This window comes from Garra rufa, chromosome 10 (genome assembly GCF_049309525.1).
Source record: "Garra rufa chromosome 10, GarRuf1.0, whole genome shotgun sequence".
Classification (NCBI taxonomy): Eukaryota; Metazoa; Chordata; class Actinopteri; order Cypriniformes; family Cyprinidae; genus Garra; species Garra rufa.
Window position 1 is genome coordinate 37877168 of NC_133370.1, and position 24750 is coordinate 37901917.

General features: G+C 36.5%; 1 protein-coding gene across 3 annotated transcripts in view; it reads left to right on the top strand.

The window, feature by feature from the left end:
• The window catches only part of tnk2b (tyrosine kinase, non-receptor, 2b), a 124139-nt gene that overhangs the window by 79285 nt on the left and 20104 nt on the right, over positions 1–24750 (top strand). For all 3 annotated transcript variants that reach the window (XM_073848674.1, XM_073848672.1, XM_073848673.1), the window contains 3 exons: positions 8158–8335; positions 13510–13580; positions 22129–22341. In XM_073848674.1, the coding sequence (XP_073704775.1) occupies positions 8173–8335; positions 13510–13580; positions 22129–22341 (447 nt within the window). In that variant the 5' untranslated portion in view covers positions 8158–8172. The remainder of the gene's footprint in view (positions 1–8157; positions 8336–13509; positions 13581–22128; positions 22342–24750) is intronic.

Consider the following 24750-nt stretch of genomic DNA (forward strand, 5'->3'; position numbering starts at 1 on the left):
ACGTTGCTAATTTTCTCCTGGACAGGTAAGATTCATCTATGTTTGGCTAACTTTGCTTCCATAAACAGTGGATTTTCCACGGTCGCCCGTGCTAAATGTGTTCATAAAAAGCTTTATATCGCACCACTAGCAGGGTATGAAAACAATCTATGTTCCGACTGAAATGTGGTATTACAGTACATCTTTACGAAATATTTGGCTAATCGCCATTAGTAAATTTTTTTGCGATACATAATTACTTTGCAAAACATCTCTCGTGAAGCATAAACATAATTAACAGAAGAAAAAAAATACTGTGTAGAACTCGTCACTTGCCATTAGAAGCTCCTTGTAGCAGCCTACGTTCCTGCTGGATCATGCAGCTTAGCTGGCAACCTCGAGTCAGGGAGGATGGGGAGGGGATACACCAGTTCTACAGTATTTTGAAAGTGATTGCAGTACCAGTTTTGGCCACAATCCTACATAAGGTTCCTTTAATACTTCTTGCTTGAATGATCCACAGCGGTGTTGTTTCGTTTAGTGATAGTTGTTCATGAGTCCCTTGTTTGTCCTGAGTAGTTAAACTTCTGCTGTTCTCCAGAGTCCCAAAAATTATTTGGTTTTCCATTTTTTTTGTGTATTTGAACCCTTTCCAAAAATGACTATATGATTTTGAGAGCCATCTTTTCATGCTGAGGACAACTGAGGCACTCATATGCAACTATTACAGAACATTCGAAGACTCACTGATGCTCTAGAAAGAAAATGCATGCATTAAGAGCTGGGGGTGAAAACTTTTGAACAGAACATGTGTGCATTTTTCTTATTTTGCCTAAATATCATATTTTTCCATTTAGTACTGCCCTTTGGAGGCTACAGAAATAGTTAAATGTTTCCCAGAAGACAAAACAAGCTAAATTTACCCTGATCTTCATATTCAAAATGTTTTCACCCCCAGCTCTTAATGCATGGTGAAAAGATGGATCTCAAAATCATACAGTCATTGTTGGTTCAAATACACACACACACACACACAAAAAAAACAATTTGTTGGACCGGAAAGATTTTTCTGAAGAACAGCAGGCAGTTTTACTGTTCAGGACAAACAAGGGACTCATGAAAACTATCACTAAACAAAAAAACACAGCTGTGGATCATTCAGGTAAAAACACGGTATTAAGAATCAAGGGGATGTAAACATTTGAACGGGGTAATATTTATAAACTCAACTATTATTTTCTCTATGTAAACATATTTTATTTGACCTTATTCAGGTCAGTACTAAATAAACAATAACATGCATTTTGTATGATCCCTCTTATTTTTCTTCATATCAAAGACAGAAGGTTGTAACTGAGTTCAGCCTGTAGATTTGACTGACACATGTTGCTTGCAGCAACTACACATTGCCTTTTATTCTCCTCTATTGTCAGTCTCTTAAGAGACCTAGATTCCTCTTTCTGTCTTTTTTTTACACATTCTGCCACCTCTTTTGCACAGGAGAGATGTTTCCTGTATGTTCAGAGATATAGCTAAACTTTGACTCTTACGTTTGCAAGCCAGCAGAGTAGACAGGAAATATCGAGGCATATTTGGACATTATGTTGGATCCGTTCCCAGTTTAAGTGTGAAAGGTTGCTGGGAAGTTCATTGGTGGGGGAGGGATGTGGCTGTTTGTAGATGTCAATATAAACTGCTACTTAGCATCACTATTATAGGGCTGTGTGAAATAAGTTTAATTTTTTTCTAAATTCTGTTTTTAGTTTTAATTTTTCTTTTTTTTAATGTTTTAATTAAATCAGAACGCATCTAATCAATTGCATTTAAAACAATTTCTTGTCATTGAAATGGTAAGGCCGTACAGAATCAGGTTTTTCCTCAAATTATGTTGTCTGTTTTCATTTTTCCAGATTCTGTATTTTATGATTGAATACAAATCAATTATGATCAATTATATCACCTGCGCAACTTATTCACTCTGATATATGCAGACATTATATGTAAATAATAGGGGTGGGCATAGATTAATTTTTTTAATCTAGATTAATCTAGATTAAATCTTGGAATTAATCTAGATTAATCTAGATTAAAATGGCTAATTTGAATTCTGCTGAAGGCATTCAGAATATGTGTGCTACCCAAATAATGACTAAAAGTAAGTCTTTGAGAATGGATCATAAAGCTCATAAAGCTGTTCTATGATAATTTGTTGATGAAAATGAATTATGTTCAATAAGATGTACTGTTTACTAACTAACTAACAATGAAATTATTTTTTCTACCTATTAGATTGTGTTTTTTAACATCAACACCTACCCAACCCTAAATTTAGCCCTTACAGTAATAAAAAAACAGTATTATTGTTGTACAGTGTGATAAAAATATACATCTACGTATATATATCTATGGTAGCCAGTGTTTCCCCTACGTTTCCAGCTTTGGGGGGGGGGGGGGGGGGGGGGTTACATGTTACACCGTACTTTTATTTTGACAGGTTGCCGTGAAGTTTCTGTGTATACAGTATGATATGATGCTAGTTTTCTCAAATGAAACGGTAAAAGTGACACTCACAGCAGTTTTGGAGATTGAGTTTATCTGTTCATGTGAGATGCAAATGCCAAAAATTACCGGGAGCGTCACGTGTGTTTCAGTACGCGTGTAGTAAAAGCTCGTCTCCATCATTCATACATACAGCTAGGCAAACGGAACATACCGGATTCATATTAAAACGGTCTTTTTGCATTTCAGTTTTCACATACACTAGTCCATATCGCGATTTGAATTAAGTGACAGACCAACATTTGATTTATGAATCCAAAAAACTACGAATTTACGTGGCATTTCGCTATAGTAGATTCGGTTTTTATGAATGGAGGACGACGCGATCCCGTCTGTGTTTTGGCGGAGGAGACGTAAACGTAGTCTTTGGTATACATCCGCGTTAAACTATCAAGGTGAAAGTCATCATAGCTTGCGTAGTTTAGACCCAGCTCCCAACCCAAATTTGAGAATAGATTAACGGCGATATTTTTTTTATCGCACGATAAGAGTCTCACGTTAACGCAGCACGTTAACGCCGATAACGGCCCACCACTAGTAAATAAATATAAAGAAATACTTGAATACATTAATTAAATTCTATGACATTCAGCGATGGACAAGTTCTCATAGAGCCTACTAATACAATTGCTCATATTTGAAGTTAACAAAACAAAGAAAGAGAGAACTTTCAGTGTGTGATTATTCTCTGAAAGTTAGTGATGGTGAAATTAAAGTCAAAAAGACCTTGACCCTTATGACCCATGACTATTCATGTATCAACAGAGGAAGCACTTTGGGCACAGAAGGCTGCTTGTGCTCCCTTTTCTGACACTAATTTTAAGAAAATTAATTTAAGAAACCTGTTAACTTTCTAATCCCCTGTTTTACATGAATATCTTAGCAAGCTTTCACCACTTTTATGATTCTGCAACATACTTTGTTTCTTGCACAGTAATGTAATGCCTTTTAAATTATCTTCATTTCAGCAAATGATTCTATGTAGTGGTCAACCGATATATCAGCTTGGGCTATATGTATATATATATTAGGGCTGTCAATCGATTTTTTAAAAAAAATTTTTTATCGCGATTAATCGCATGGTTGTCATGAGTTAACTCGCGATTAATCGCACATTTTTATCTGTTCTAAATGTACCTTAAATTAATACTTTTTAAAGTTTTTAATACTCTAATCAATATTGGCATGGAAAAATATGGATGCTTTAAGCAAATATGTGTTTATTATTAGTGAAACCATACTCGACATAGAGCATGAAGACTAACTTGTTTCAAATGTCATAGATGTTTTTCAAATAACTTGTTCATGTCTATTAGACACATGAAAAAAAGAACATAGAAACACCAGGTTCCCATTACTTCTCTTTCTTTGCACTGAGCAATTTACTTCCACAAGCCTGTTTACACTATTTGCTGGACAGGGCAGCTCACTTCTTCTGAACAAGCAAAATCTACATTTATTATTACATTTCTTTGCCTCTCGGTGCCCACATACTGTAATTTGATGCAGCCAAGTTCTCAACAAAACTGTTTCCATTGTTTTGATTTAATATTTCTGTTATCAGACAACCAAATATGAATGATAACCTAAAAAATTTAAATATTTAATATGAAATAATAACCTAAAAAATAATAATAATGAAAAAATCCTGAATTATGATCATGATTCAATCACTGAAAAGAATCATTTACCGGCATCTGGACATAAGTCACTATTCCCTGCATTATTATCATTGTTTTTAACTTCCTGTTTGAATGCCTTCAGGATCCTTTGACTTTTTAGGAGTTTACCCATTTAAAGTTATGTGATAGCAAAAACCTGCTTCTTTTTTTATGTATTGTTTTGGTTATAATGTACTGATTGGAGAGCCTGGTCTCATGAAAATGCGCACTAGCACGACTTTCTGTTTCTATTTGGCGTGCTATTAATAAGCTGAAATTAACTTTGGCGTGCATATGATATGCATGTGTTTGTTGTGCATATAATACACCGTTTTCGGCTTGCATACTCGCATGTGGCTTTATGCATCAACTCCACAGCACCAATCCTAACGTAGCCCGACTCCGCTTGCATTCATTAAATATGCCAGAAGTGCCGGTACGCACGAAAAAGTGCAAGTACGCAAAAGGATAAATTACAGAAGTGCCTGCGTAACATCTTTTTTAACTGAAAGCGCTGCTCCTCTGCCGCTCGCTGAACAGAGCAGACGCAGATATAAAGAGAGGAAGGTGCGCGCGCATTGGGAGACCTCACGCTCGTTCAGTAAAACCGGAGAGACTATATTAGGTTTGTCCAATTATGTGTTTATGTATTGTTGCTAGACACTTTTCGCTAGGTTGGCAATGGCAACATTGTGCATCCATTTCTTTAACTATGGGCTAGGTAGTGGGTCAAACAGAAAATGCGCGCTGCGTTAATAAAATTAGTGCCGTTAAAGTGAATTTGCGTTAACGCGCCATTAACGCGTTAATTTTGACAGCCCTAATATATATATATATATATATATATATATATATATATATATATATATATATATAAAATAATTTTTTTTTTTTCGTCAATAATTTTTCTGTTTGGCTGATGTGTTGGACTCTTTTATTTTGACAGTAATTTTATTTGCTGTATTTTGCCACCAAACACAGCAGAACTGTTTTGCGTGTCTAAGTAATACACAACAGTTTTTCGTTACTGAATGAATCAGCCATTTGAACGAATCTGTTGAATCAATGACTCACTTATGCAATGACTTGTGCATTCGAAAAAAATGTAAACTTATTGCAAAAGTTAATATCTGTTACTTCAGCAAATTGAACACAGAATTTGAAGAATGTCAAAAGCTTGAATTTAGCTGTCCTTAACCTGTTATGCATTTAGAGTCACAACTGACGATGTGGTGGTGATCCTTATCCGGTCTGATCCGTGGTCTCCTGAGACTGCCTATAAATGCAAATTGGCCATCGGACACACTGTTTCTAAAGCCGGGCATACATGGTGCAATTTTTGCTGTCGTACAAGCTTGTACACGATTTATTTCTCATTGGGAGACACCGTTGATGCTCACATGGTCGTGGCTTGCATTGTGTGAGAGAGGGATTGTCGAGCAGAGCTCCTCCCGATCTCCCGATCATTCCCTAACATGTTGAAAAAGTTAGGAACCTGTCAGCTTGTGTTTGTGAGGTGTATCTATCTGAAGTTGACCAGTCAGGAGCTAGGAAAACTACAGAAGAAAGACAAAATGAAGAAAGTTACTTTTTATTAATGCTCAAAAACAGTATACAAATAGTTATAATAACATGAAAATGATAGACAATGACAACAAAATAAATTAAAGAAGTTCACTTCCGGAACAAAATTTTACAGACAATGTACTCACCCCCTTTGTCATTCAAGATGTTCATGTCTTTCTTTAAGTCGTAAAGAAATTGTTTTTTGAAGAAAACATTTCAGGATTTTCTCCATATAGTGGACTGAGTTTAAAAATGCAGTTTAAATGCAGCTTCATTCGATCCGAAATGCGGCCGTTAACGATCCCAGCCGAGGAAGAAGTCAGACAGTTAGGGTATATCGAAAAACTCCCATGTCATTTTCTCCCTCAACTTCAAAATCGTCCTACATTGCTGTTTTACGTTTTTTGTAAAGGGTGATTTATCTTCTTTGCATGTTCAGTTTGCAAACACTGGGTTGGTACTTCTGCAGCGATGTAGGATGATTTTGAAATTATTTTTGAAGTTGAAGAAAATGAGATGGGAGTCTTTCAACCTACCCTAACTGTTTTGAACCAGAGATGCACAGACACTCATGCACAAAGAGAGACAAGATGAGCATTTGAGGTTAAAAAGTATATAAATTATAAAACGATCAAACAAAACAAAAACTATCATTTCACTAGATAAGACCCTTCTTTCTCTGCTGGGATCATTTGCAGCTGCATTTGGGATTGTTTAAAACTGCATTTTAACTGCATTTTGAAAGTTGAAACTCGGGGCACCATAGAAGTCCAATACTTAAAACTCTTTTGAGAAAAACATTTCGAAATTTTCTTTATTTAAATGTATTACATACTGGCTATTTTATACACTGCCCTTCTTACCTCAATTCATTACATCAGGGAACTTCATGCGATTGCTTTGGAATTTGGCAGGTCTTAAAATCGTGTCACATATCACTGCATCCGTATGATTTTCAGATAAACTCACTTGTATCATGTTTGTGGACATGATCTTCTGAACATCAGAATTCACACCTTGTATGCCCGGTTTAAGATATCTGCATCTGCCATAATATAAAAAAAAAAAAAAAAGATTGACCATTAATTACATTATTTGATCAGTTGACATATCATGTAAATAATTTGTCTACAGTCCGTAATTGATTGACAGCCCTAATTTTAACTTCAACACATCAAGAGAAGCTTTTACTCTATAATCCCTCAGCTGGTTGTTCATCACTTTTTTTGGAAGTGCAGATTGATTCTGAGTGAACTGATTGAGTTTGAAGTACTGTTTTCCCCCCATGGAATTTTGCATTACACTCAAAGCACAAACATATGTTTGGAGTTGTATTGCAGTATGCACCCTAGAAGCCTGTTATAGTTCCACACATCAAATGCATTGTGTAGGAAAGTATAAAAAACAAAAGTTACAGTCACACAGATGCGTGCAAACACACAATGTCATTCAAAAGGGCAACTGACACTGCAGTCTCTCTGATCGCAAGATATGCTCTCTCCCTCCTACCCTCCCCGCCCTCCTGGTTTTTGCCTTAATGTTGTTAAGAAGTGACTTACCACAAGCCCTCCAGAGAAAGAAAGTGTGTCAGAGAAAGATCACCAGTGTGAAGGGGGAGGGAGAGACTGAAAATTGAAAGCAGCTGATGTCCAATATGCTCCAACAGAAAGAAGAACAAGCACAAAAGCAGACCATGGAAAACAGTAGCACACTTTTATTTGTCCCAGAGCTTCCAAGCACCAGTGTCAGTATTCTTCCATTCATTTGCTGAACCATTCATCTTTTCCTATAGTTGCAAAACAGAAGCTTAAAGGGACTGTCGATGTTCTTTGTTTGAAACATTATAAGGACTTTGGGACTTGAGGATTTAGTTCTTATGATTTTTATGGAGACATCAAGACTTTTTTTTAAATTGTGTCTTAAATGGAATTAGAGATGCAACAGCTTCTATGAAAAGGTAAGTTATCTGGTAAGTTTTGGAGGTTTGGAGATGTTCCTTTTGGGAGTAATTAAATAACTTTAAAGAGCAGCTCAGCACATGTGGCCTGGGCCAGGGCCAATGCCATCTGTGTTTTATGAACTTCAGGTGTGCATGTTCATTTTTGGGAGTGTGCTCACCAGATGTGCGCCATGGTGAAGTAGTTCAACAGTGCAAGCCAACTGTATAGATATATTTTTTCCCCCTCATTGTTGCCGCAGTTTAAACATTTAGCATGCTATCAAACATGATTCAGTTAAGTCACACATTTAGACTTGGTCCCTTGTTGCTGTTTAGTTGGACACTTTTTTTGGCTGGTTGTTTATAGCATGAACATGTTTGCTTCCAGGGTTTTGGGAGAGTCATTACCTATGGGGAATAGCTCTGTTCATTGGTGTGTCTCTGTCTGTGCAGAAGTTGGGCAGCAGTATGCAGTGTGAAGAGGGCACTGAGTGGCTGCTGGAGCTGCTGATGGAAGTGCAACTGCAGCAGTACTTCCTGCGCATCCGTGATGAGCTCAACGTTACACGTCTCTCACACTTTGACTATGTGAAGAATGAGGACCTGGAGAAGATCGGTATGGGTCGGCCCGGTGAGTCCAACCAAGGTGTTTTGCTTGTAGGTTTATTACAAATAATGCTTTTTAACCCTTTAAGACCTAAGGGTAAAATAGGTTGTTTTCACACATTTTGTTTATTTGACTAAAATTTTAACTGAATGTGCTATTTTTAAGTGCAAGGTGTCTTTTTTTTCCCCAGAAAACAAATGGAATTTAAAAAAGTACAGTTATTAACCATTAATGTTGTGTGGTGAGTTTGTAAACGGAATTTAATTAGACAAAAATGAAAAATAAAACAAATACATTTTCAGAGGCTCATTTTAGCGATGCACACACTACATATGGAAAAGTCTCACTCAGCCTGCTCCCAAGTCTCATCAAAAATCATCCCAACTGCCTCTTGTAATGTTTAACTCCTCCTTTTGTTTTTGTTCATTTTGTTTATTTTTATGAAATCCAGAACTCTGCGCTCCCTATCTCTCCATTCAAATTCCTTATTCCCGCTCACCCTGGAATCTGCCGTCATTTGCCGACGGAGCCAAAGAAAAGCGCAAGTTGTCTGCTGTCAGGAGCAATTTTAATTTTTCTGATAGTGCAAACGGTTGAAGAGTTAAGGTAACATAAATACAGCTTGGTTTAATGTGTCGGCACCAACACATTTGGTTTAAAACGGTTAAAAGGCAGTGTACTCAAAGAACCACATTGACACTTATACAGAGATTCATAGTGATGACCATAGCAATTATTAGCAAATATTAGCTCTAAGCATTGTTATAATATTATAATATTACATTATATATAATGTAAATGTAAAATTGTATCTGCCACAGCAACACTGAGATAACAAAGAAAACAAATCAGTATTGTCTGAATATGTTTAGTAGCTTTATTAAGGCAGTGATTTCCCACCACCTACTGCTAGTTTTAGTTTCATATTTAGAGTATCATTTAGTTTTTTCAAAGAATCATTTGACATTAATTTTCCACTAATGGCAATTCAAATCCTATTAATTTCATAGCATTAATTTTTTCATTTCTAATTAATGTCACCTCTAATCTGTAAAAATGTTAATTTGCTTGTGAACCCTATTTATTTTATTTGCAAATATTTAAAATAGTTTATTTGACTAGTATTGGTACTGACAATTGAGATTTTGTAAGCATGACACCATATCCTAACTACACGCGACGTGACAAAATTCCAGTGACAAGCAATTGCACTAGACGTGACACAACACCGCAACAAGATACAATCAATCAAATATCACAGCCAATCAAATGTGTGTGTGGGCGGACTCTTTCTAAAAGCGCTCTGCACTCGCAATGAAATGTACACATTTATAATTTAATTCATAAATATTAAATCTTTTTACGATTATTAAATGTACATACTGAGTGACTGATACCGTCTTTATGGAATATGCTTGTTGGTTCGCATTGAGTTTGGCGTTTTAATGCACATCTTTGCTATTATTTTTTTCAAGATCTGAGGTAAAATCTCTGTTTTCATTTCAGCATGGCTATTAGGTCATGCAAAATAATATTTAAATTCACATTGGACATGTTAAACTTTTAAAAAAACCACATAATTATTACCTGAGATTATCATTGTCATATAGTTTGTATGTTGTTGTTTTAGCCGCGATGTCGCTGAAATAAAAAACGTTTCTAAAATTAGAAATTTTGCGTATTGCTGCCATGGCTAGTTGTGAAAAAAAACTTGATTAACATGGAAAAAGATACCATTAATCGTGTATTGCGGTGTCGTGTCACTTGTAGTTAGGACATGGTGTGACAACTCTAATCATGTATAAAATGAAAGTATATTTTAGTATGTACAGTCGTGGCCAAAAGTTTTGAGAATGACACAAATATTAGTTTTCACAAAGTTTGCTGCTCAACTGCTTTTAGATCTGTGTTTAGTTGTTTCTGTGATGTAATGAAGTATAATTACAAGTACTTCATACGTTTCAAAGGCTTTCATCGACAATTACATGACATTTATGTAAAGAGTCAGTATTTGCAGTGTTGGCCGTTCTTTTTCAGGACCTCTGCAATTCGACTGGGCATGCTCTCAATCAACTTCTGGGCCAAATCCTGACTGATAGCAACCCATTCTTTCATAATCACTTCTTGGAGTTAGTCAGAATTAGTGGGTTTTTGTTTGTCCACCTGCCTCTTGCGGATTGACCAAGTTTTAAGATCTGGGGAGTTTCCAGGCCATGGACCCAAAATGTCAACGTTTTGGTCCCCGAGCCACTTAGTTATCACTTTTGCCTTATGGCACGGTGCTCCATCGTGCTGGAAAATGCATTCTTCACCAAACTGTTGTTTGATTGTTGGAAGAAGTTGCTGTTGGAGAGTGTTTTGGTACCATTCTTTATTCATGGCTGTGTTTTTGGGCAAAATTGTGAGTGAGCCCACTCCCTTGGATGAGAAGCAACCCCACACATGAATGGTCTCAGGATGCTTTACTGTTGGCATGACACAGGACTGATGGTAGCGCTCACCTTTTCTTCTCCGGACAAGCCTTTTTTCCAGATGCCCAAAACAATCGGAAAGAGGCTTTATCGGAGAATATGACTTTGCCCCAGTCCTCAGCAGTCCATTCACCATACTTTTTGTAGAAGATCAATCTGTCCCTGATGTTTTTTTTTGAGAGAAGTGGCTTCTTTGCTGCCCTTCTTGACACCAGGCCATCTTCCAAAAGTCTTGGCCTCACTGTGCGTGCAGATGCGCTCACACCTGCCTGCTGCCATTCCTGAGCAAGCTCTGCACTGGTGGCACTCCGATCCCGCAGCTGAATCCTCTTTAGGAGACGATCCTGGTGCTTGCTGGACTTTCTTGGACGCTCTGAAGCCTTCTTAACAATGCAGTGGAAAGTTTTTTTCGGGATTAAGTTAATTTTCATGGCAAAGAAGGACTATGCAATTCATCTGATCACTCTTCATAACATTCTGGAGTATATGCAAATTGCTACTATAAAAACTTAAGCAGCAACTTTCCAATATTTATGTAATTCTCAAAACTTTTGGCCACGACTGTACACATACAAGTATATCCATTACTTTTGACTCATATTTTTTTCACAAAGTTCGTCACAATGCATTCTTTAATTCTCAAACAAAGAGAGAAAGTCATTGCCAACTCCAATCAGTGCTTTGTCGATGATTGTTTGTGCATGTTTGCTGATGTTAGTAAGAGCTTTTGCAGCTCTCAATACCAAATCAGATGCTGTTTACATAAGTGGCAGCAGGTCATTGTTCTACAAAAGACAGCTTTGTAAAGTTTCATCAAGGAATGACATAGCGTTTCTGTTTGTCTATCAATGTCAGCACCTGAATCCCAAGGTCAGCAGATCTAAATTGGTTCAACCCAAGACTGAATATTTTCTCAGAGTTATATAATCAGTCTTTTTCTTTTCTCACCAAGAAATAGACAAAGGTGATAAAGATACACCTGAAAAAAGTAAAAATTTCAGATGTGTCTTTTTAATACAATAGAAAACAGTCAGCATGAACTTTTTTTTTAAGTGAGAATTTGTATTTATTAATTTTCACTGGTAAACCTAATACAAGCTTTGAGTGTCTGCCAAATCGAATCAGTGTGTCATTCCACTCTCAGTATTAAGTCTTTGTGTAATGCCTGAAGTGTAAACTGTGCTAATGTGATTTCCCTTAAGCTGGCCTGATTAATGCCCAACTCAAGCTCATTACATGGCCTTCCTATCACTCTCACTTTTCTCTCTTTTTTGGCACACATTTTATCCTCTCTTCTGTCTTTCCCTCAGTCATTTTCCTTTTTGTCTTTTATCTAAGCTCTGTTTGCAGAAATAAATTACAAGACAGAAGTGTTTAAATGAATTTTCAGGGTTAAGTTTTATTGGCAGCATCTTGATGCAGAGGATAATTCAAATCCTCCTTTAGTTTCTAAAAACAAGCAAAATTCACACTAAATGTGTAATCGGAAATTATTCTTCATACTACTGCTCTATATGGATACATTTCTAGTAATACATAACCAGGGCTTGAATTCTGTGTGAGATTGTGGGTAATGCGCATTATTTCTACTTGTCCCCACAGGATTTTTATTTACTGTAGCGTGTAAGACACTTGGGACAGATAACGAAATGTGTCATTTGCATGTGTTTTTAAGTCTTACCAATGTAAACAATAAATCAACTTTAAACAATTCAAGTGCAAAAAGTCTCAGAAGAGAACTTAATACAGTACTTGCACGCTCTCCGAGAGACCCAAAGCATGTGCAGTTGTGCACATAAAACCGCTTCTGAAACAATGCGCAACTACAGAATTTAGCTATTTTTAATTCACCTTATTGCGTTTAGTGAACCAAAAACAAAACAAAATGGTCAAAATACTCATCTTGGTGAGTATTCATATAATATTATATATTAAGTGAATGTAAGCAGATGCAAAACAAAATGTGTAACAGTACATTAGATGTGTGTATGAGGTCTTAAAGAGACAGTATAGAGTAGTATAAATAAACCTGCTGCTGTCTGTCATTTAATGCTTATTTATACTATCCAGACTATCCAGTATTATTTTACAGTTAAAATATATTATTAAAGCAAAGAAAAACTTAAAGCAATGTTGATTGCGTTTATTAATTTGTTATTGTATGCATTTGTGTTATTGCTTATGTATTTATTTGTTCTTATTTTATTACTTACGGTTTACTTGTCTTTTTAGTTCAAATAAATTAAATTCTGTTTTAAAAAAATTTCCTTGCACTGCGTGTAAGCTATTGCACAACAAAATCACCCCATAGCACTATCATTATATGTGTGCTTGCAAATTTTTGTAAATATCTTCCTAACAATATAAATATGAATCAACACATAATTATAAATTGTAAAACACAAATTTATCGAGCGACAAAACATTTAGGTTAGATTGATTAGATGATTAAAAAATGTCTGAAAAAAAAATTTAATGATGTAAAATACCTAAGGTTGGATTTTCTCTATAAAAAATAATACTCTTTCTGGTGGCCTTGCACATATGTGACAATTACAAGGTTTAACAACTTTTTTTGCAAGCATTTTATTGCACTAGTACCTAGTACCATTTTAATTTTTATGCAGGTACATTGATTTGCTCCAGATGTCAATGTTGATAAAGCTGAACTTATTTTTAACCTTATATTTTTAATAATAATAATTCTTTCTTTTGCTTTTTTGACAGGGCAAAGACGGCTGTGGGAGGCGGTGAAGAGGAGAAAAACCATGTGCAAGCGCAAATCTTGGATGAGCAAGGTATGTCATCAGCCTTCCTCCGCACTGACAGATTAATGAGGCTTCCAGTTCAGGGTCAGGCCCCACACACATCTATACACATGCAGCCATACAAGAGCTTCACTTTATTCATTGATCATTCAGCTCACATTTTCCCTCAAGCACTGTAGAGTCTCTAACTTGCAAAGTGTCTTATTGAACCTGAAAGGAATAAATCAAGAACTAACATTTAAAGCACTTGATCTAGATGATTTCCACAGCCTTTCATCTTTTGGACAACAGCCTAAATGACAGCTTTTGTCAAGCTGAGGTTGTGATGGTTCTTAAAAGATAGCTTGCTGTTCATGGGCCTGAGTAGTTCAGGAATTGAGTTTCTTTGAAGTTAGAAAAAGGAAACACAATTTGTCATCGACATTGAATTCCACTAAGGCCTGTGGCTTTGCACCTCTAAAATTTTCCAGCGATATTATATCTCGTTTACACATAATGCTGAAATGTCTACTCTGAGTGCTGAAGCAGGAAGTGTCGACTCAGGCCTGCCGCTCACTCTCTAAAGCACTAAGCAGGTTAATGGTCCATCAGATGCTGCAGGAAGAGCCTCAAATTGGCCTCAGTCACAAGCAATAAATCGGCAGTGTGGGTTATTCTCTAGGGTTTGTGTGTGTATGTGAGTGTGCGTATGTGTTTGACGATAGATTTGGAATGCAGAGGAAATTAAGTTTATAGTTGATTCTGTACGCCAGTAATGCAGTTTATAGCACTTTGCCAAAATAAAATGTTTAGCATATTGGATGATATATTGACTCATTTTGTTGATGATATAAAGTGAATCAATATCATAAATATTGCACTAATATTAACATATAATTTTTATTTGGTCTAGCAAGCACAAAATATTTTGATTCGGAAAATCACTATTTTGGTTTATCAATTAAAGAAAGGGTAGTAAATTCTAGTACTTTTTACCTTTTTCTTTCTTTTTGTATCCTGCTATGATCATGTACTCTTCATGTTACCAGATGGGTCATTCCGTGTTAAATCGACTAAATTTCAGAAACTTCCCCAGCTTAAGTTTTTGATTTTGTTTATGTTTTTCCTCAAAAAAGACAAAATAGTTAGTGTCACTGAGTATTTCAAAATGAAAATTTTCACCTGAAATTTGAGCCAAATTAAAAGGGAGTCATCATTATTTTATTTTTACACATAGATTGTAGGTCTATTAGTAAAATCTGTTGACTTTAGCAATATTTGTTCCATTTTATGCTAACAGTGACATGTTTAACAAACTATGCAATTGAAAACAATTGCATAGAGCACACCTGTATGAATACCATAAATTATTTTTCCAAAGTTTGTTTTCCTGTAATTCTAGAAGTATTAAAAATATCTCAATATAAATTCAGATTCTTAAAATTTACCTTTGGAATCTGCGTTTTATTTGGAATCTTATATTAGCAAGGATCTATATGGTTAATCCCCAAAGACATGGCGATCCCTGTGCAGTTTCATGTCCAAATTGTCCGAAGAATAAATAATGTTGAAATAGTGTTGTTTTTGGCGGCCAATTTTATTTTTAGCTTTAGTCTAGTCTTCGTGTGAAGCTGTCATTTTAGTTTTTATTAGTTTTAGTCACGTTCATACTCTTTTTAGTCTAGTCAGGATTTAGTTGACTAAAAGTCTGAGCATTTTAGTCTTATTTTAGTCAGATTTACTCATGACTATTTTAGTCTAGTTTTAATCGACGAAAACTGATGACATTTTAGTCTAGTTTTAGTCAATGAAAATTGTATTTTAGTCTATTTTTAGTAATGCAATTTTATTTAACCCAGTCAATATAGAATTAAGTACCTAGTAGTATAGACGAAACCAAAGTTTTCATTTAGCCAAACCCATTTCAAACAAGGTTATCTTATTATATTATTGTTACCTTATAGGCTCAAGAATACATCCATTCCAGACATGGAAGATGCTCTAATTTGAAATTACAACGTTTATTTTACCTACCAAACATGTTAGACCACACATAAATTGAAATAAAATAAATAAAAACAATAAATAAAATAAAATAAATAAAATAGCATCACATGACAATGGCAGAAAAAAAATATTCAACATACGCGACTGCTTCATATTCTGATTCAAACAACACGAACCCCTTGCGCAGGTTTTAAGTGTCATTCACTTCTTTATTAAGAATAAATCATAATACGAATAAATATGTAAGTGTAGTTTTGTGCATGTTCATTTTGTAGTAATTCCCGCTTCAAAAGCACTTCTAATTAATAATAATATTGGTCAATTTAACAATATTCTTAATTTACTTTGATCATCTATGGCTACACAAATCATGCTTGTACTTTTATAAGTTTATTTACAGATTAATTAATTTGTGTAAGTAAAATATTTCTTATGGTTTTCGTAGCACAAATTGATTCATTTTATGAAACTGTCCAAAAATCGCTTTGACATCTGGAAATGTTTTCCACCTTTGACCACAAGATGTCATTCGTGTACAACGTGTTGGAAAGCTTTGAGTAGGGGTGGGAAAAAAATCGATATTGCAATATATTGTTGTGCTCTCTGTCGCAATAAATAATCGATACACTAACGGCCAATATCGATATTTTATTACAACACAAATGATTAATTTACCCGTCGTCAGTGTCACTGTCACTACCCAATATCTACCATTCTGTTTGCGGGGGGCGCTGTTCGAGTAAATAGGGGTAAAGTGGCGGAAGCAGCGGCCAGTGAAGAACACAAGTTATCTTACAACATCAGAGAAGAAGCGCAGAAAAAAAGAGAAGTGAGAAGAATGGCGGAAGATAACGAAAAACAAATCAAAGACGCACCCGCTAGTTGAGCATGCTGATCAGTTACGCCTGTTTCACACATACTCCATCTGCAGTGCTAATGCATTGAGTATTTTTTTCCGCACCCATGTTAACGGATTAGAGCGTTCACACTGCACGCGGTTGCTGTGCAAGTGCATTGAATAATACGTTGTTTATTATACGTTGAGTTTAAACGTGAATATATCTAGAATTGTATTAGTGTACTGTGATAGAGTATCACAATGCTGAAAAAGCACGTTTGTATTTGAAATCAAAATAACGGATAAATGGTGTGTTTGTGGTAAACAGCCGCGGATCAGGAACGGACTGCAAACGTGTCCTGTGTGAAAGCAAAACGAGTCCGTGCTGCTTCTGCATCGCACACGTAACGCACACGGACTGCATACACACTGCAGACGGAGTGTGTGTGAAACAGGCGTTAGTGTTCCTCAAGAAGAATATGCATTGATGAGACCACTGTCCAGGTTAACATAAAGCACTTTACAGTAACTTACTACTGACGTTTCAGTATCATGGTTTACACATGTTAGTTAATGTTTATGTTGTTTTTTAATGTTCAGGCACTTTTATCTGTCTAGCTGTACAGTGTTTACATTTAAGACCAGGAGGCAGTGAGTTATTATGCAAATGCATATTTCTTTGCACAGTGTTGGAAATGTTGCCATTAATAAATGCATAAGATTTCCTTATTATGGGTATTTTTTTCTTTTTCAGTCACATATATCGTGATATATCGTTGATGAAATTTCTTCCAATATATTGAATATCGTAGATATCGTGAATCGTGATATTATCGATATCGTGGGCCACATATCGCCACAGAATTGAATCGTGAGTTACCTGTATCGTCCCACCCCTAGCTTTGAGCAATGACGTTTTTAACGGTACAGTTGAGGGGGAATGCTTTGGTGCTTCGAAAAGCTTCATTTTCCCATCACTACTAAAAAGTAAGAAAAAATGTATGTGTCGTTTCTTCTTTTTCTCCCAAAGATGAACCACAGCTGACCGGCCATCGGTCCCTTTCTCTGTGTTAGACTTAACTTCGTTTGTAGTCGTCTTCTAGATAATGCCACGAGTGTGGCCTGTGGTTTAGATAAAGCTCTGGCTACTGGGCATGCGCACATCGATCTAACGTTATAACATTTGGTTTCGTCTCGTTTTCGTCACCGAAAAGAGACATTTTAGCATAGTTTTTATTTTGTAAACCACATTTAGTCTCGTTTTTATTCGTCAACCATATTGCATTATACATTTTATTATAGTCATCGTCACATGACCAGCATTTTCGTTTCGTCTCGTCTTGTTTTCGTCATGTGATAAAGGTTCGTTGACGGCGATATTTAGTCATAATTTTCGCTGACGAAAGCAACACTATGCTGAAACTAGAAATGTAGCTTGTTTCCCTCTATTAAAACTGCTGCATTGAACTTATCTGTTTGAGTGCCAAAAATGCACAGAAATTAGTTTGTTAGTGACCCTGTTAGTTTAAGGCACATTAATTTGCTTTCGTTTGTCTGTTCATAAGATTCTATATTTGAATCAGTTTCTGGGATATTTGGAAGAAGGGATTTTGTTCATTTTAAATGCTACTGAAGCTAACAAGGATTCAAATATGCAGTATTTTAACTACATGTTACTGCATTGAGACCAAAATATGAAAGGACATTAAGATGTCTTTAATGCTTGACACAAGATTCGCTTTGTCCCATGAATATTTACTAAGTAATACACTGTTTTGTAGAGGGGGTGCAAATGACAATTACATGGGTAATTTTCATTTGCACCCCCTCTACAAAACTGTGTATTACTTATAAAAATATATGAAATGTCATGAATATTTACTATTAATTTATATATCAGAATTTTTAGTTGGGGAACTCTGGTTATGTTGACAAGAAATGACCTACAGTAGATGGATATTAAACGAATACATGTAACTAGTATTATGAGTCAACGTGGCAGCTAGGGATGCTCATATTGACCGTTTAACCGTTAACCGACAGTAAGAATCAGTTAAACGGTTTAAAAGGGTTTTTTTCTATTCTTTTTTTTTTTTACGTTTGCTGCATGGTGAAAGAAATAATGCTATTTGTAAGTTATCTGTTTACTCACTGCAGTGTGGCTGTACAGACATATTTCGCTTCACCTTTACTTAGCAAACAGATGTAGTATATGCAACTCAATGGCAAGTGGCATTATTGGGTTATTAGAGAGTGAATCCATGAGTGAATGTATTCGAATTATAGTCTAGAAAGTGCGCAATAGGCGCTCCCGTTACAATCACTGGAAAGCTATCACTCATCCTAGAGTAGTTCATCGCAATCTCATAAAGTTATTAAAAAGTAATAAAATAACCTTTACACTGCACAATTAATCTCTTATTTATATAATGCCAACACTTTCTTTGTTTTAATAAGAGAGTTCGCGAAAGTGTAGAAATCAGCAAAACTGAAACCGGCACTTTAGTTGGTGAGTGGATTGTAACATAGCCTCCTCTGATTGGCCACAGTGATAATCAAAATAACATACATGTCTGTGATTGGCTATTGCTGAACACTGTAAAACACGCGCTTCTCCACACGCATATGACAGTGAATGGAAGTCCCGAACCGCAAATTGAAAGGGTTTTTGTGATGGTGTTTTTTTCGCGGATCCAAGAGTTAACAGGCAGCGGTCCTGCCTATCTGTACAGCATGTGGACATGTTAAAAACTAGGCACACTGAGGTATTGGCTGGCCTGCTATATATTTTTATGTCCGACGAGAAGAATAAGACCGGTACAGTTCTTCAAAGCGCATAAAAGGATTCAGTGTGTTTTAGTTTTGTCATCTTAATTAGCTAGTTATTTCATTTATACATATTTAGTGTAGGCCTATTTATATTATTCTTTTTTTTTTTTTCATTCAGATTTTCTCTGTTCTCAGAACCGCTGCTGATGCGTGATAATTTAAGTACATGTCAATACAGTTTTTGTTGTTGCTCTGTATGCTGCTGTTTGCACGTTAAAATAAAACATTTGCTTGTATTTTTAATGTATCATCACAGATACTCGTGCATTCTATTTTTATTTTAAACTAATTTATTATTCTAATTTTATCAGTTAACGGTTAATGTTCGGATAACGAGCAGCGGTTGTCGGTCAGGAAAATTAACCGAAATGAGCATCCCTAGTGGCAGCAATTTGTCACAGTGATTGTTTCTAATTAAACCTCTTCTCCTTAAGCCATTTCAGAGCAAATAGATAAATTAACAATGTAAAATATGCATTTTATTAAAGGCAAAAGAAGCATCCATTTATAAATGTATTTATTCAGAAAAAGGCCAGTTTTAGGTTGGTCAGACTTGAATGTTGGTTTGGTGTAGAAGAAAAACAAGGTGGAGCTATATCAGTTTGTGTAAAAGTAGCAGCTTGATTGCCCAGAATAGTTTTATTATGTACAATAAAGTGACCTGAATAAATGTATACTTTGCTTTGAGCTGTTTCTGGTGGGCTGGTTATAGTGTGTCCTCAGTATGAGAGTTGTTTTCATAGGGCAGGATGTCTGGGTGGTGCTGACCAAAGGCCTTAAGCCAGATTCAGTTTTATCCCGAGTAAACAGCATTTGCAGTTATGACAGACACATTTATTAATTTCTGTGTATTTATGTTGGTCTGCCCTGCTCTGTTTTTAATATTTAAAAAACCACTACAATGTTTATGTGTCTGTGTTTGTGTCTTGTGTGTTAAGTGTGTGCTTGTGTTTCACTGGTATCTCATTTTCTAACAGTGTACAAAAAGCTAAGGCTAGAATTAGAGAAACCACAGAATGAATTGGTCTCTTCCAGCTCTATCTGACTTGCCACTTCATTAATCTCGTACTCTCACATGTATTTACATTATAGACTGTGTGTGTGCTCATTTACAGTGTGTGTTGAGAGGAAGTATAAGTGTATGTGGGAGTGATATGCACTCAGGATTGGCGAATGATTGCTCTTGTATAAACCATCAGCTTGTAGGGCAAATTCTTCTGTCTGTGGGATGAGAGGACATCTTGACCTTTGGCACCAGAATTGGCACACTTGTGTTAAATGAAGCACACACACAGATATCCTCTATTTCGCATACACTGTCAGGAAAAATGTGCAAAGTTTACCTTTTTGGGTACAGCGGCTTGCCATTGTACCCTTAAACAGACAATTATGTACCTTTTTTAACCCTAAAAGGTGCATTTTAATAGTAATATGTACCCTCAAGTTACTACTACGGACCTTTTAGAGATGGGTAAGGTATAGAGTAATCACTTTGAGGGTACTGCTCCAGCGTTAAGCTTACCCTTTTTTTTTAAGGTACAATTTTGAAAATCTGAAAGTACATGATTACCTTTACTACTTTTATAAAGTCACATATACTGTAAAGTAGTGCATGCACACAGGTTGATATGGATGCTCAATATGTTATTATCCACTTAGCCTCCACTCAGGTCTTTCATACATGTGGAATAATGAAACAAGCATACACGCATACACAGACATATTTCCTCACTTGTGTGAAGGCTTTAGTTGCAGCATTGGCCTGGGCCTACAGGAAGTGGCCTGAGAGGATGAGAGCTTTCTAAAATTACACCTGTTTGTTTCCGTTCCTGGCACCGAGAACAGACTGAGTAATCTGCCTCCTCACTCCACTGTTAGTGTGTGTGAGCATACTTTAGTTGACACTTACACTCAGTAAGTGTTCTCCTGTTTCAAATGTTGCTTTCATGCAAATATGTGTGGAAGCCTGTGACAGAGTTTTGGTGGCAGTTACTACATTGACAGTAAAACCTGAATCATTTATATTGTGGAGAGCAGCCAACAATTCCTGCTTTGAAACGGCTTGGTAAAAATAATAAATGTTTTAATGAAGATTAAAAAATACAGAAAGATTTTGCGAGGGTCAGGAAAAGAAAAATGTAATGGGCTCAGTCTAAAAACAGAAGTCAATGGAAAGTCCAGAACTTTGATGGAAAGATTTGTTTAGATTTGTTATTCATTGAGGCATTTGTCAGTGTGTAATATATGTTTGCTATGTGTATGGTTATCAGACAGTAGTCTGGAGTTCAAGGCTCTGTCTAGATCCTCTATATTCACTCTGGTCCCAGTTCGGTTCTTCTATTTTCAGCCTGTCCGTCAAATCCGGGCTCTCACTCTCAAGGCTACAGACATTGCGTTCCGTCCTTCTCTATTTCTGTTTTCTCTTTTTTTGCATTGTCACCTCTCCCTCTAATCTGATCTTCCTATCTGTTTTGAATGGGTTAAAAGTCAGGGTCACCTCTCACTCCTCCACCTTCCGTTCCTGTCCATCCTCCTTGTCCCTTGAGTTTGTAGCCCCTGGCTTCCTTCAGCCCACACTCTGGTTCTTGATAGTTCAGCTCTCCTTGGCCAACCCACAAGGCTCCTCATGCAAAGTGCCTCAAGAGCCGATAAGCAGTTAGAAAGAGCAGTTCTTTGTGGAATCACTCTCTCTTTCTCTCCCTTTTGTCGTGATTTCTTCTGCTGTCCTTCTTTTTGGTTTTGGGATGTTCCCTGTTAGCGCAAATCATTACTGCAGTGGGAAAGAGACTGACCAGGGAGTCAAGTTTTTGGTACACATTTCATGCAGTTCTGGCTGCACAGAATTAAAACATGGTTTGTGCATGTAGGTTGCTAGGGGCTTTTATTTGTCACCGCTAGATGTTGACTTTGTTGTGTATCTCTCAGGTGTTTAGTGGCAAGAGACCAGAAGGAGACTTCAACCCCCAGCCGGCCAGTACGTTCCGAAAACTCACCGTCACACCTCCTCCACTGGATAGCCAGCAGCAGGCCCTTACCTGTCTCATCAGTGAGAAAGACCTGGCCCTCTTTGAGAAACTAGGCGATGGCTCCTTCGGCGTGGTCAAGCGCGGAGAGTGGTTCACACCAAATGGAAAAGTGGTGAGTAGAACTGCATAATTAGTTGTTAAAAGATTGTGATCTCAAGTCGAACACTCATGCGATCTTATTTCTAAATGACAACAATTCAGCTCTGTCAATCAAAGAGCAGGTCATATGGTTTTTTTAAGTGTCCTAATATTGTGTTGGAGTCCCTTACAACAGGTTTAAATGCATCTATGTAATTTTCTCAGAATATACATTTATACGTTATACAAAATAGACATTTATGCAGTAATTTGTCAATGATTTCGAAACGGTTAGATTAAATCCGCTTTAAGTACATGAGCAAGTTAGCGAGTAGAGCTACCGTGTTGCCTCTATGGTGGTTTTTGATGTCCGCAGGTTGATGCGACATCAATAACGTCATATTTAGCCCCTAGAATGTGAATTTAGTGTGAAACCTGGACAAAAACCATGTATCTTACACCCCGGAACGCAATTTACACCCCGGAACGCAAACCTCTCTCAAAACACGATTGGGCTAGTTTTGAGTAGCAATTGGGTGGGTTTTATTCAGGGCAAACCTGGCAACCTTGATGCACCTTTACATAAAACTATAGTAGAAAGCTGATTACCGAACACGTTTTTTCATGTTTTTTCACGTTTTTTCACCCATGTATTTTGTCAATTTTTTTTACTATTGCATAAATTAAATGGCCAAAATGTGCTTTTTACAGTTTTGTCTTGCAGTTTTGTCTTGCAGTTTTGTCAGAATACATACAATTTTTGCGTGTTAGATAACATAATGTTCTGTAGTTTATTTAATAATTTAATATAGAAAATTAAATATAGTATTTAATAATAGTTTAAGGCCATTTCGCGATTTTAATCACACAGTAAACAGCTTTCTCTTCTCATCGAAGACATGCAATGTGGTTCTAAACAGTCTATCGCTGTAGGTGCATCTAATAATGATTTTTGCGTCTTTCTCTGACAGTTTTAAATGCTTCTACACTGCCAACATGTTTGCTGCATTAGTGCGCGCCTCTGTTTGATTGCGTCACGTAATTTTCCGGTATAATTTATTCTGCCTTTTTCGCTTTTCAAACACCGAAAGAGCTTTTTTTGCTATTTTCGGCCGAATAATTTCAGTTGCCGAACGTTCGGTGCATCCCTAAACAAAACGATAATGGTGGATAAGTTAGCCAAGCGCTAATGTGACTAACTGTTTAAACTGGTTTACAGTTTGTAAACCAAAATATGTCTTATCTTAGGAAATAGTGGGTTCACAGCTAAATATCAGAACTATTTCAGTAAGATGGTAATATTGTGATTTACCTGGGGTCCGTTCTTCGTACCTCGCTTACTACATCCAGGATCAAATGACACATCCAAGATCAAATCATCGCGCTAACTATGAGCTCGCTATTCCGGTTCTCCGAACGCACCTGTTGTTGATGATCAGTATAGCTGGATGAAGTTATTTGAGATCACTGGGTGGCTTAAAAGGGGCTACGTATCGATAGTAGAAACATTGATGGGCAACTCTTTGATTGGTCGGCGAACATGACGAAGGAGCTCGCTCAGTATTTTTCTGCAGCAGAGCAAGAACTCTTGATTGAGGGATTTCAGGAGTTTCAGAGTTTAATTAAAACGCAAGGGAAAACTGCAAAGGCTGGAAAAGCAAGGAGAGAGGGCTGGCAAAAAGTAGTGAACAAATTAAATACGTTAATGCTGCCCATGTTACATGTTTTTTCCTTGATATGTTATTTTATTTATTTTTTTATTTTTTTATACACTACCGTTCAAAAGTTTGGGGTCAGTAAGACTTGCAATAGTCTTTAAAGAAGTCTCTTATGCTCATCAAGACTGCATTTATTTAATTAAAAATACAGAAAAAACAGTAATATTGCAAATTGTTTTTACAAAATAAAATAATGTTTTTGTTTTTTTAATATATTTTAACATACTTTGAAATAGAATTTATTCCTGTGATGAAAAGCTGAATTTTTATCAGCTGTTACTCCAGTCTTAAGTGTCACACGATCCTTCAGGAATCATTCTAATATGCTGATTTATTATTAGAATGATCAATGTTGGATAATATCAACAGTTGTGCTGCCAAATATTTTTTGGAACCTGTCATATATATACACTTTCTTGCAAGATACTTTTCTTTTCCCACGTGAGTCAGTCCGCGTCAGTCGTGCTCTTTAACCAATCAGATGTGACCTCGCCATTTCAACCAATCATAACCCGCCAGGAGCGCAGCCTAAATCCTGTTTACATGAAATAAACCTGCTCCCGAGCAGGTTTAAGCTTGCGCACCTGTTGCTATGACAGCAAGTCCAGGATGAGCTTCGAAGAACCGAGCGATCCAAGATCACGCGGAATCGTCAACAATCAAATCCAGCTAACTGAGTTAGCGAGGTACGAAGAACGGACCCCTGGAGCTTGCAAAGTAGCAGT